Here is a 15,107-nt window from a genome sequence, read left to right as displayed (position 1 = left end):
ATGTGAGCCAGTAAATAAAATGATGGTTAACTATAAAACTGTTAATGGGCTCTATGCACGGCGGTATTTCCAGTGAAGGTTTAAGGATGCTCAATAACTCCCGCCGATCGTAGAGTCCAATGCAATACCGAGAATTTATATTGAATTTTATACTCCATGGTTATAGTAAAGAAACATTAGTCACATAAACAGATAAAACAGACCCTTGGTTGTGTTTATGCTTCTTTTTAAAATTATATTAAACAAACATAACTATATATAAAATTACATCTAAACCTATGAAAGTTTCATTTCAAAGACGGGAGGAAAGGAAATTTTGAAGACTCTGCCATAATCCCGTTTTCCTCGGTTTTCCTCCACTTTAATCTCCCCAACCGGAAACAGACGAGCATCCTTATGTCAAATGTGGAACTTATGCGTGCATATAGCCCATTGTGTGAGTGTGTGTGTTTCTGTGGAGGATAAGATGAAGACACAGATGTGTTTCAGACACAGTTGATCCTCCTTTACTAAAGTGTTTTCTCTCTCTCTCTGTTCTTTGTGTCATCAGTGTAAGATCAGGCTCACATGTGTCCAGCTCTGTGTCTCTGAAGAGTGATCACTCTAAAGAAGGACTTTTACCAGACTTCAGTGAGAAAACACCATCATCTAATAAAAGGTATTGTGTGTGTTCAGAGCCGGATTAAATAAAAGGACTACACTAGGCAGACTGCATGTTTTGGGCCCCCCTCTATCTATGTTATTTATGAATTGAAATCTGAAACTTTCAAAAGTTACTAATTAAAGTAGCTTTTACATAGCCTAGTCTTTGGTTACAAATTGGTTGTTTGTATGCCAAAATAAGTCATGTGTTGTATATTAAACAGTCTATCAGACTATTTTCTGATATTCATTATTCATACGTACACGGAGCTATATTAAATGCTATTAAATTATCCTCATCTTATCCATTGGGAGTGTCATTGTTAAGGCAGTAGAACCAGTAAATAACCAATAGGTGTCAGTAAACTCTCAGTAAACTTGTTTTCATTTAATCAACACATTTAAGATTTTCAGCAAAATACAATAGCTTACAAAATTTATAACTGTTGTAATTAATAGCAAACATGAAGGCAAACATGACCCCTTCACATTCATCAAGACCAGTTAGAAACTGTCTAACAATAAATAATAATAAATATAAGGCCGAAGATTTAAACTATGGAAAACTAAAGGTATTCAGACTATTAAAGACTTGTGTATGGATGAAATACTTCTTACATTCAAGAATTGTGTGATAAACACCAGATTCCCTCAAAATATTTTTTTCAAATATTCACAGCCTAAAAGTTTTATGTCTTCCGGGTCTACAGATATTATGTACATTCCCAAACTGTCAGGAAATAATTGGAAAAAGAGGTGAAAAGGGCCATTTGTCAAATTATTATTTATCTAAAGAGTCTGCTGTAGACAAATTAAACACATGGAGGAAAGACATTCAAGACAAGAAGAAATAGGGGAATTTGAATGGACTGAAGTAGGCGCAAAAACAAATTATAAACACGCAGATTAAATTATTACAGTATGGTGACAAAGGTTTATATAACACCTGAAAAACTCAATCATATGTCTAGCAATATTCCTGATATATATACAAAATGCCAAAATAATAAAGGAACTGTAACTGTCTATGGGAATGTTCTGATATACACAAGTTCTGGAAGGATGTCATAAACTCAGATTTTTAATTTGAGGGGGGGAGTCTAGACTCTTTTTTTATTTTATTATTATTACATTTATCTCCTAAAATGAATGCTCATTAATTGCATTTTTACAATGGGGTAATTTTGTTCTTAAGAATTTACACAACACAAGGAAGCTTGATTTCAATCTTTGAATAGAATTGAAAAAATAGAATATAGATAGCCTACATATAAAGAGAAAAAGTTATTGCTGAGGTCTGACACCAGTTTTCAGAAATAGTCCTACAGAGACTGAATAAAGTAATCAAATGTAAAATAACACTGGGTAGTGTTTTAGTCCTGAGAACTAAATTAAATACATAGTATATTATTCCTGATTCCTTAAAATGAAAGCCATGTTTTGTTGAATTTGACAACCAGATTAATGACAGACCATGGCTGCTGTCACTGAAGAGCTTGTGCACAGATCCTGTAGCCACTAACATAATGTCACGTGCGACGTATGCTTATTTAAAACAAGATGTTTAGAGGATACACACCAGTCACCAAGACTGAAATATACATAATTGTCGCATGTTTTTGGCTGTTAACGCGATATAATCCACGAAAATAACTGTTGTTACCGGCGAGCGTGTGAGGCGGCTTGTATGTGTGCAGAAAAAAACATCTCTCAGACAGCGCGCAAGTCTACCAAATAGTTCAAGATCGCCTGAATGTTTAAACTGGTAAGACTTAAGACGTGCAAAATGGTAAACTGTAGTTACTCATGATGCAATGCTGGCCCATGCAAATGACAATTCTGTCTATCCCGACTCCGAAACGCGATTGCCGCCTGAACGAGATGGGACATTTGTTTGATCAGCCAAACTCACATAAGAATATATATGGTTTAATCTGAACAACTATCATAAAGTTTTATACATGTTTAGTATTAGTTGAAATGTCTCAGTGTGAATGGTACAAGTGTTCTATTTCCAAATTAGTAAAAGAAAAGGTAATACGGTTTTTAAGAGTTTAGGAATAACTGGCACACAAAGGAATGTGGTCTCGACTTTCAAAAGGTGAATGCAAAACTCGTGAATGCTAATTTCCACTGGTCCTTTTCAAATGGTCAGCCCAGTAATTTCTACCCCCAGTAAATCTGGCCGATGCTTCACATGTGTGCAGAGGGAGAGATGGTCACACACACACACACACACACATGTCTGACCGCAGTAACTTTCCCACTGTAAACTCATGTTCTACATATCAAAGGAGGTCTGGATATATAAAGAAATGCAACGGAGAGCTCAGGGCTCTTTTCTGTACTCAGATTAGCCCGTGTGGTTGAGGGTCTCGTGACTCATCTCACGTAGCATACAATGTTGGGTTCACATCTTTTCCTCTTATTCTGGACCATTTGATTATTTGGATTGATGATCTTTGAACTGATTGGGAAATTGACATTATACATTTAGCTGACATAATAAATTGTTATATTTGATTATTCTAACAGATTTTGACTTTATTTTCATTAGAGTAAAAAGGAATAGTCAAACATTAACATGTATTTAATGATGCACAGATATCATTGAAAAACCTTTTCATTTTATGGAGTCAGATGAAGCGAGTTAATACATAAGATAAAATGTATTGCATTTAATAAAAAATCCCTTTGCCATGGGAAGAGACGAACACGGATGAAACCTTCACCTCTAATCGAATACCACCATTGGATCGATTTAGCAGGCCTTACAAACCGTAGTTATAAATGAACAAATGCACAGCTATACTGCATTTAATTACTATTTGCAATATTAAACCTTTTCAAATGTTCTTTGTGTCATCAGTGTAAGATCAGACTCACATGTGTCCAGCTCTGTGTCTCTGAAGAGTGATCGGTCTAAAGAAGGAGGACCAAACTTCAGTGAGAAAACACCATCATCTAATAAAAGGTATTTTGTGTTACTCATTTTGTCACACGTTGACTCTTTAAAAGTTTTATCAGTGAATACCAATCATGAAACATGTTTAGGTGAAATATTTGTCAGGGTATTCACAGCTAATGCTTATTTCTCTTTCTGTAAAATATCAGTTAGTATTTTATTTTACTAATGTGATTACAGGCTTCAATATGAGACATTAGACTCAGATCTTCAGACTCACAGGAAACACGAGAATTTCAAAGATAATCTTCTTGGGATCTTCCAGGTAGGAAAATACATTTTTATAAATGTTTAATATTTATAACAAACAAATATGTTCTTGACCAAAGAAATTTAATTAATCTTTTTTTTCCTTTTAAACACATTTTGGCACAACTTGGTTAGCATGTTATTCTTTTAACTGGATTTTTTATATACATGGATCATAATTATTGAATAAATTGTTGATACCAAATGTAGATGTACAATTTGGCTTAAATTGTGTATTCTGCCTTTTCTTTTACTTGTGTTTGTAGGATCTTGAGAGGAAAATAATCACATTTCTGAAGAATGAGCTGGAGAAGTTAAAGAAAATATTACAACATGAGAACACACAACACTTTGTGAAGGACTTTAATGAGAACAGATCCAGTATCAAATCAGCAGCTCTTGATCTCACACTACATTACCTGAGAGAGATGAAGCAAGATGAAGCTGCTGATGCTCTAGAAGGCAAGAGACTCGTCATCATCTGTCTGATTGTCTCTTATAAATGTAGGAGAGAAAATGAAGACTAAAACGATCTATTTTCTGTTCCTATGTTTAGGTGAGCTGTTCTTCATTCATCAGCTGAAATGTGGCCTAAAGAAGAAGTATCAATGTGTGTTTGAAGGAATGGCGAAGCAAGGTGACTCCACACTCCTGAATAACATCTACACAGATCTCTACATCACTCAGGGTGGCAGTGAACAGGTCAATACTGAACATGAGGTCAGACAGATTGAAGTTGCTTCCAGACGTCATGAAGCACAAGAGATACAGGTTGAATGCACACATTTGTTTGAAGCGCCTGAACAAGACGAGGAGATCCGAACTGTACTGACAAAAGGAGTCGCTGGCATCGGGAAATCAGTCTCTGTGCAAAAGTTTGTTCTGGACTGGGCTGAAGGAAAAGAAAATCAAGATATCAGCTTCATATTTCCTCTTCCATTCAGAGAGATGAACTTAAAGGAGAAAGAAAAACTAAGTTTGATGGACCTTATAACTCAGTTTTTCCCAGAGACAAAAGGACTGAACCTTACAAGAAGGAATCAGTTCAAAGTGCTGTTCATCCTTGATGGACTGGACGAATATCGCCTTCCTCTGAAGTTTGATTGTAATGAGACGTGGCGTGATGTATCGTCACCAGCCTCTCTGGATGTTCTCCTAACGAACCTCATGAAGGGAAATCTGCTTCCTTCTGCTCTCGTCTGGATCACCAGCAGACCAGCAGCTGCCAGTAAGATTCCTCCTGACTGTATCGACCGGCTGACAGAGATACGAGGATTCAGTGACGCACAAAAGCAAGAGTACTTCAAAAAAAGATTCAAGGATGATATTCAAGCCAACACAATCATAGATCATGTTAAACAATCAAAGAGTCTCTTTATCATGTGCCACATCCCAGTCTTCTGCTGGATTTCAGCCACTGTTCTCCAGAACATTCTGGAGGAGAAGAGAAATAATGATGTGAGAAACACTCAGGCTGATGAGATCTCTAAAACACTGCAGGAATCAAACACTGAAGACACTCCCAAGACTCTGACACAAATGTACACACACTTTCTCCGCTTTCAGATCCAGCAGAGCCGCCGGAAATATGATGGAGAATACACACCAGATGTTTCCTGGGATAAAGACGCCATCCTTTCACTGGGGAAACTGGCATTTCATCAGCTGGAAGAAAACAACCTGATCTTCTATGACACAGACCTGAAAGCCTGTGGTCTTGACGTCTATAAGGCATCAGTGTACTCGGGCATGTGTACCCAGATCTTTAAGGAGGAAACAGGGATCGTTCTTGGTACCATGTACTGCTTTGTTCACTTGAGCATTCAAGAGTTTATTGCAGCGCTTTATGCACATCTGTTTCTAGACATCAACAAGACAAGTGTGTTTGATCATGAGTCTACAGAACAGGAAAACAGAAATGAAACCATGATTGATTTTCTCAAGACTGCAGTGGACAAGGCGCTGGAGAGTGACAATGGACACCTGGACCTTTTCCTTCGCTTCGTCCTCGGTCTGTCACTCCAGTCCAATCGACAACTCTTACGAGGTCTGTTGACACAGCGAGACGGCACTGACCAGAGCAACAAGGGGATAGTTCGACTCTTACGAGGTCTGTTGACAAAGAGAGACGACACTGACCAGAGCAACAAGGAGATAGTTCAGTACATCAAGCTGAAATTAGAAGCTAATCTTCCTGCAGAGAGATCCATCAATCTGTTCTACTGTCTGAATGAACTGAACGACCAAACTCTGGTAAACGAGATTCAGACCCACCTTAGCAAAGGAAGTCTCTCCTCTGCTGACCTTTCACCTGCCCAGTGGTCTGCTTTAGTCTTTGTGTTGTTGACATCAGAGGAAGAGCTGGAGGAGTTTGAGCTTCAGAAATTCAAGAAATCAGACGAGTGTCTCATTAGATTATCGGCAGTCATTAAAACATCCAGAAGAGCTCTGTAAGTCTTTTATATATTTTGTCATGTTTTACATGTTTGTCATCTGAAAAATGCATTTATCTCTATATATTGATTCCCCATCATAAACATGAAGCTATACCTGCGTGTGTGTGTGTGTGTGTGTGTGTGTGTGTGCGCGTGTGTGTGTGTGTGTGTGTGTGGAGACAGTTTATCACAATTTAAGACAAAATATTAAATATCTTGTAAAAATATTTGCATGATTGTTTTGTATCATATGATGCACCAGACTTGTATGACTTGTTATATAGAATTATATTATCACATACTCATACTTGAGGTAGAAAAAAAATCCATATTTTATTAATATAACCAAACTGAGGGGAAATAATGTAATTTGGTACAGAATATATGTTATTTATATTGCCAAAACGTAATATGAAATTTTGAAAGGTTAAAACATTGAGATTTTTATAACAGGCTACTAAAATAAAATACATATATCTCCACATCATATACTAGTTGTCCCTCAGTTTCTCCCAGTAATTATATATTTAAATGCTTATTTCTATGAGTACTTCTGTAGTTTAAAGGGTTAGTTCAGTATTTTACACTTAAAGCCCTGTTTTAAGATCGTTTCTGATGAAATAGAACGGTTAAGATTGAAATTTGGACAAATGCTGCTGTCCTGAGAATTTTAGTGTGTGTGTTAGCACCCTCCACCTACACAATGGTTGTCTATGTGCACTGGAACAATCATTCATAAAACGCTTTAAACTTTAGTTTACTAAGACGTGAAACTCACCGAGGGGTCTGGGGTGTTCACTGATATGCTCACAAAAAAATCACTGCAAAAGATGCTTTCCAACTGGTTTTATTGTAGTTTTTGCAAAAACAGTATTGCAGTAGACATACAATTTAAAAGAAAAGAAACACAACAAATTAAATGTATTTTGCTATTACATTATATCTTCATACAAAAATAAAAACTTTTGCAACTAAAAAGTGCAAAATGCCAAGCTTTGGCCAGCTTTCAAATACATTTAATTTAAGTTTAAAATGAAACTTAAATAAAAAGCTTTTATATTTAGCTTTAAAGTGCTGTAGTCAGATCAAACAAACAATCATGCTAAATGAAGAACTTAACCACCAGTCAACCTGGTACTTCATACTCTTGTGGTGCGCGCACAGTCTTCACTCGGACGCACTCTTCAATCTATCGCCGTATCGCAGATGAAATCACAAAATAAAATGCACATAAATGTGTCCCTGCTTGATATAGACTGTAACCACTGATGAACATATTCGGTTTTGATGAGAGAGAGGAAAAAACTATATGAGTGCAGATTATAACCTGCAACTTCTGACATGCTTGGCAAAAGATCTAGCACTAGTCCATTTAAGAACTCAAACAAAATATGCAGATCGATGGATTCATTTACGGGTTGAGCAGAGAGGCTGCACAGTTTGACCAGCGGGCAGCGGCCGCACACCAGTCCGTCGGATGCTGTTGCTAAGAACTTACAATTTATCACTACTATCAGACCAGCCCTCACGGCGCCTCAACTCTACGAGTCTCCCGATTGCCACTCCGCCCCTGCACGCCATTACAAAATATAATATGGTGGGCCGTTATCGGCGTTAACTTGCTGCGTTAAAGTGAGACTCTTATCGAGCAATAAAAAATATTGCCGTTAATCTATTCTCAAAGTTGGGTTGGGAGCTGGGTCTATACTATACAAGCTTTGATGACTTTTACCTTGATATTTTAGCGCAGATGTATACCTAGCCGAATTGCACTGTAAGGGGCATTTAATACCAATCTGATTATCCAGACATTAGGAAAAGATCAGTCAATGCATTTTATATTTAATATGAGGGAAATACACATCTGTAACGGACGTGACCCAAAAAAAAAAAAAAACCTTTAGGTGTACAAAAAGTAATAATACCCATCAGTTGAAGAAAGGTTGGCTCTCCACGGAACATAAAATATTAATTTTGTATTATTTTTTATGTACACATTTATGAGGGAAAAACGATGTTATGTGACAGTTCCCCGTTACGGACTTGACCACTCTGAAAGCGGCACTGAAAGACTGTTTTAAAACTTTCACATTAAACATAAAGCACAAAGCCTTTCATTAAGTTGAATTTCGTTTTGTATTAATTGTATGTTAATTTTTAATCAATGTTTCATCAACCAATTGCCTGGATTTAATAAATAAGAAATAAATATAGCAGACAATAGATAATCACAACACGGAGGCGTCAGCGCATGAACTGAAGCTCGTCTTGTGAGTCATAAATGAACCGAAACACAGTGGATAAGGCAGGCCTACTTGTCTCAGGAGTACAATGGGTGCCATGAGGTGCGACTGTATAATGTAGAGAATAATTATGAAAATGGAGAGAAAATATAAATCGGGTGCATTAAAAGGAAAAGAACGAGATAGTCTTTGTGTTTTATTAACATAAGCTTACTTGGCTCAACAAGTGACACTTTATTACATATGGTAGCAGAGAGCCCCATGATGAAGATTCTAGCTCCGCCTCTGCTCATCTTACAAACTACCTGCAAGGTTATTTATTTGGGTATCATACATATTCTGAATGCCTTCAATGCCTGAATGCCTTCATGAATTCAAATGAGCCATTTTAATCTAGATTAATTCCAAGATTATTGTGAGATTAATCTAGATTAAAAAAAAAAATCTATGCCCACCACTAAGGCATAAAAAAAAAAATGTTCAATTCCAGTCTCCGACCGACCCTGTCAATTTATGTGCGACCCAAATTTATTTTATGAGCTTGGGGAAGAAATAATACAAATTAAGTAAATACACAAATAAAACCTTTGAGGCAAACTAGAATTTATGTTTTTGTACAACACCGTATTTGTATAGCCTGTTGTCTCCAGCAATGCTAACAAAAACGAGGCACCCACAGGCGTTAACACATCGTTGTTGTCATGTAGATGCACTGTTGCGCTTGTGACAGCATGAACTGAACCAGCAGAGAGAGAGAGAGAGAGAGAGAGTCCCGTCTCACAACTAAGTCTTGCTCTCTCTCCCTCGCACATATTAATCAAAATAAATCAAGACGATGGCAAGGTCGGAAGACTAAAGTTTCATGTGGATCATTCGGAGATTTATTTTTTTCCTGAATTACTGCTGGGTGGGAATATACGTTGCCTTATCTTCTCTGAAAAGCACTCCACACATTCAGCTGACATATAAACCACACTTTAAATAAACGAAAAAAATATCCAGTGATGAAATGTTTTCTGTGATGACACAAATCTTGTGGGATGTCCAGACCGCCGGGATAATATCACAACGCGCTCATGTCCGATAATGACACGTCCAATTCGCAAACTGACTCATTTGAACCAATTCATTTTAATGAATGGTTAAAGCAACTAATCTTCCCTACACTGAACTCACGAGACGTCTGAATCGGTGTATAACTAATCGATAACACTTTACAATAAGGCAACCCTGTTTGCCCCCCGCGCACACATTTAAAATCAGCTTGTGTGTGTGTAACATGCTGGGACACACAAGGTGGTAGAGTACATGTACAGGTAGGCTATGTTATTGAAAAAACAGAGTAGCGTATCCATCGCTAATGTAAAGTAAAATAAAAAAAAATAAAAAATATTTTCCTTTCTATCCCTTGCTGCCACTGGAGAAAAAAAACAAGAAAAACCTACCAACCCATGACCTCAACTGACATCCAACTGACATCCAACCGTAACCAAACTTTTTTAAAAAAAATGTTATGCCTAATATATATATATATATATATATATATATATGAATCTTTTTTTCTGGAATTCTATTAATCGATTTTCAATCGGTAAAGCTTGAATTGCGATACAAATGTGAATCAGTTTTTGTGCACACCCCTAATATTAAGTGTCCCCAATTAAGAAAGACAGAGGCAACACTGAGAACCTAAACTCTATCAGGTGACATAAATAGAGAAAATATCCTATAGATATAACAGCTTTACACAAATATTTTTTCAAACATGCTTCATTTTGTCTTGGAAATTTGTCACTGTATAAAAAACACTATTGTTGAGGAAATTGTAGTTTTTAAAGGTAAATGTTAGTTTAACTCGGCCTCTTTGCTGTATATGCTGTTTATGTAAAAAATAAGTGGAAAATTTCATTAATATTAGTATATAGAAAATGTATTGTATGTGTTCAATCTAATTCTGTGTTGTGACTTTATTGTAGGTTAAATCATTGTAACTTAACAGACAAAAGCTGTTCAGCTCTGGCTGCAGTTCTTGGATCAGACACCAATCTGAAAGAGCTGAACATGAACAATAATAATCTGCGGGATTCAGGAGTGAAGCTGCTCTGCACTGGACTGAAGAATATAAAGTGTAAATTGGAGATACTGAGGTAAGTTGAGCCACAGGAGTCACATGACTAGAGTGAGCTCTTGACGGCCCATAAAGTCATTAAAGTTTCAATTATAAGTTTATCAAGCGACGAGACTACTTTTTCTGCGAAAAAAACATGAATAACGACTTTATTCGACTATTCCAATACTTCCTTATGGGCGCATGCACGAGAACTGAGATGAGGACGTTCTCCTTCGACTACTTCTTGTTACCGGCTGCTCACGCCCCCACCAGGGGAGAAAAACAATCCAACCGTCTCCATTGATTTGCATTGCGAGAGGCTGCCTCCTTGTCATTTATGACTTATAACAAAAAACAAAACAATGTTTAAAAGCTTTTGTGAGACAAGGAGTACAGCAAACAAGCCAAATAACCCAGAAATTGTTTTTTTTAAGCTGATGGCTACTACTCTGAGAAGCACGCCCATAATTCATAATTTAACCTGAATCTATTTTATCTGAAATTCTGTACGTTGATTTATTTTATTTTTTTTGTATCTGAATTTGTGAGCATTGAAAAATATTCATCGAAATTCAGGTTTTTAAAATGGAAATTTTCATAGGCCTGTTTAAAGGTGCAGTGTGGGATTTTTAGCGACATCTAGCGGTTCGGTTGCGAGTTTGCACTAAGGGCTTAGCCCACTGCTCACCCCTCCCTTTCGAAGAAGCCATTGTTTCTGTACCACAGTCCAGTATAAACCACATCATGGATGCAGTTTACAAAGCCATAGTCAGGTGAGGATCAAGGGTTTTAATATATAATTTAATATAATAATAGTGATCAGCTGATTGTCTCACAAACATAACCAGCAGCACATTTCTCCCCACATAGCAAACCCATCATACAGCGAGGGAGAAGAACCACATGAAACTATGCAACTTTATATTTTTTCTAACAGGGTAGTAAAAGTTTAGCTGGCTAATTTGAGCTGTTACTGTGGCTGAACTGGTTAAAGCATAAAGCCTTGTTTAAACTCGACGCGTCCGCATGAGCCCAAAGGTGCGCACGGCAAAAATGACATGATTGTAACAGCGTGCGCATTTCCGCATCCCATAGACACCATAAACTACACACAATAGGCTTTTTCTCTGATTTTGAAAACTCTTCGTGATCGACTTAGATCTCTTACAAGATCGACGGGTTAGTGATTCCTGTAACATACTGTTTTCCGATCAATGACATGAGTACTAATCAGCTGTCTTACGAACATAACAGCACATTTATCCCCACATAACAAACCCATAATACAGCGAGGGAGAACTAAGTTACATGAAACAATCCCAACTACATATTTTACACTACTGTAGCAAATGCAACATATAATAATTTACTTATATACTATTCTCTACACTACTCACAAGGGAAAAGTCACTACTCACAGAGTTTATGGCTAGTTTCTAGCTTTCTGCTGCTTCTCTTTCAAGGTAGTGGCGAAACGCGTTCTGTAGCACTGTTTGTTCGCGTTCGGCTACGGTAGAAAGATGACGTCACAATATGGCGACCTTCATAGGAGGGGATTCCCGCGGTTATGGAGATATAAATGTCTCTCTCTAAGGTAATAAAAACATTACGGTTTAAGTAAGTTCTTTATACACCACTGAAAACATAGTTATGGATGTCATATTGCATTTCTTTTACAGTTTTTCTCAATTGTTTACACACAAATTCTGGTACTTGAGACACAATGACCACAACATGTAACTCATTCACCAACCCCCTGAACCAATTCTGATGAACAACAAGCACAATTCCTGCTTTACACTCAAATTGCAGCTCTAAAACACACTTTTTTCAAAACACTACACACAAATTCTCTGTATTTGGCACAATTTTCATGCAGAAAATCTCTTCTTTTCACGAGGAACACACTACCATTCAAATATTCACACTGACTCGTCACATGGACAAACACACGTCTCACAGTTTTACAATTAGCAATCAGAGCTTTAGCATAAAATACCAAAACCGAAGAGAGGATGCAGCATAGATTTTTACTGTAACAGCATAAACATTTTTTTCTGTTGTTTTGTATGTAGACCACTGTATGTGCAACTTTGTGTTGATTGGGGAGTATGAAATGTGCGATCTATTTCCCATTGATTTTGTGGGAAAAATACAGTAAAATATATTTGTTACCGTGTATTTCTGGGTATAAAAACAATATTCTCAAATATTTTACAACACACTTATGTATGTAATGTCTGTAGTAAGTGTAACCCTGAACAAAAAAGGCCCAAGTCATTATGATGAATGGAGAAGAAGTGTTTTACATTAGCCGCGTTTCCACTGCCGGGCTAGGGCTGGGCCAGAGCTAACAGCGAGCCGAGCCGAGCTAGTGGCCTCGGGCCTCAAGCACCGGGCTTGCGTTTCCACTGCCGGGCCAGTAGCCCCACAGCGCTGCCCCAGACCCCACCCCTAACACGCCTTTCTGGATCAAACGTCATAAAACCCAACCCATTTCAGCGGGTATTATGAATTCATTTATTTTTTAAATTAGGAAGATAGCATGTATATTATTAACTCACCTGCCGTAGTGGCTGCAATAGTGTCACGAGACCAGTACAGGCGATTCTCCATTTCAAGCAGCGATTTTTTGCGCGATATAACAGGCTGCGGGCACGTTTTCAAGTTATTCATTAACCGTTAACCGAGGCCCATCGGTTAATACTCGGTGCATAGTGTGCGCGCCGCAACCTCGAGATACAGAGTTAATTAAGAGTTAATTAATTTTAACACCTTTAATAACTGATTGGACCCCATTTGAAACGAAATTAATTTATAGAAATAAAACGCAGCAAGTACGGAGCAGTTAAAGCCGCATTTCCATCACCCTTCAAACTGAAATTGCCAATTGAAAATAAGCAAAACGTCCATTTCACAAAAACTCCGTGTGCAAATAATAATAATAATAATAACCATCATCATCATTATTGTAACATTTTATTAGGCTGCATATGTAGAAGACGCTTTATCCAAAAAAGGAACAGAGCACAAATAAACACAATATTTTTGACGCATGTCAGCGCATATCCAGTGTGTGTGGAGCACGCACTGATGGCTGCGAGACGCCCATGTGAACACTTGCAGTTTCATTGCATTTCTTTCAGTGGAAGCAACTTAAAATACTCTTTCATTTCTGGTCATACAGAAAATAATAATACATTATTCGCAAATACATTTATTTGCGTAAACTCACAATAACAAGAAAACGTTGTGCTTTAACAATTAATCAAGGCGCGCTTCATGATCTCCGTGAACTGAAGCGCGAGACCTGAAACAGCCACCGCATTCGAATTTGTTCGTTTTAAATTTAAAGCTTTAGTCTTGTAGATTAAAGCTTTAAATGTCCAATTTAAAACGAACAAATTCGAATCGAAAGCCAATATCTTCTGACTATGTAATTATGTAGCTAATTAATTTCTCTCTAAATGTGCATCCGGAGATGGAGATATATTTTTAGCCGAAAATCATTTAGAAAACAATAGTTTATTAATAAACAATTAATGCCTCGTTATTTTATATTATTTTATTATCAGACACATTTATTATAGCCTATAAATTACCTATAATCCCCTTTCTGTAGGCTGTGGTTACGGCTCTTCTCATTCAGCACTGCGGGGAAAATATCATTTCCAGGTTCTAATTTGGCCTCAGAAAACCAGTAAAATATTTTTTTTTTTCAGATTAATTTGTCAAATATTTTAAATGTTTAAGGGGCAAAAAATCAAACAAATATCTGAAAATTCGTGATATGTAGCCTATATATAGCCTATATATTTTTGCGCAGCATTTGGCCTACAGTTCAAATTAAAATGTTATGCAATTTAAAACGGTTAATCGGTTAAACATGGACACCCCTATGTGCATCTTGCTTCAGATCATAACGTTCCATAACACCGATAAACTCCGCCTTTTACCTTGAGCACGCCTCTAGCCCGAGCTGGCCCCCTCTGGCCCAAGGTATTCGACGGGCCAGAAATCCTGGCCGTTGGCCCTGAGGAAGCCCCGATCAAGCCCCGGAAGTGACAGTGGAAACGCGACTGGCCCTGGCACGCACTAGCACGGCCCGGCCCTGCCCCGGTAGTGGAAACGCGGCTATTGATCGTAGTGTTTTACATTGAGCACATCAGTGTTTAACTAGCTCTTATAAATGTCTATTCATATGATGGTTTGTGTGTGTCATTTGAAAACAAAATACCATTTTGAAAATATATTACATTGTTTTGAATGTAAAGTTTCATTTTGCACTAGAATTGGGGGGTTTTGCAGATTGTGTGTGTGTTTTTAGATTTGTGTGTAGAGTTCTGAGAGTATGAGGCATACTTGCAGGAAATGTGTGTAAACAATCGAGAAAAACTGTAATAGATACTCAACTTTTTGACATTGCACATTGCACCTTTAAATTTCAGAGGTAAATTCGAAAC

At 37.3% G+C, this 15,107-nt stretch overlaps 1 protein-coding gene across 4 annotated transcripts in view; it reads left to right on the top strand.

The window, feature by feature from the left end:
* LOC120479099 (NLR family CARD domain-containing protein 3-like) overlaps positions 1 to 15,107 on the top strand; it is a 34,133-nt gene that overhangs the window by 2,032 nt on the left and 16,994 nt on the right. For 3 of the 4 annotated variants that reach the window (XM_089122926.1, XM_089122920.1, XM_089122923.1), the window contains 6 exons: positions 551 to 658; positions 3,512 to 3,616; positions 3,788 to 3,872; positions 4,123 to 4,318; positions 4,413 to 6,306; positions 10,511 to 10,681. In XM_089122926.1, coding sequence (XP_088979052.1) covers positions 551 to 658; positions 3,512 to 3,616; positions 3,788 to 3,872; positions 4,123 to 4,318; positions 4,413 to 6,306; positions 10,511 to 10,681 — 2,559 coding nt within the window. Of the gene's footprint in view, positions 1 to 550; positions 659 to 3,511; positions 3,617 to 3,787; positions 3,873 to 4,122; positions 4,319 to 4,412; positions 6,311 to 10,510; positions 10,682 to 15,107 lie in introns of those variants that run through there. The other variant, XM_089122929.1, reaches the window with a different exon arrangement.

The sequence above is a fragment of the Pimephales promelas genome, chromosome 2 (assembly GCF_988280905.1).
Source record: "Pimephales promelas chromosome 2, fPimPro1.hap1.1, whole genome shotgun sequence".
NCBI lineage: Eukaryota > Metazoa > Chordata > Actinopteri > Cypriniformes > Leuciscidae > Pimephales > Pimephales promelas.
This window is presented reverse-complemented; position numbering and strand designations above follow the sequence as displayed.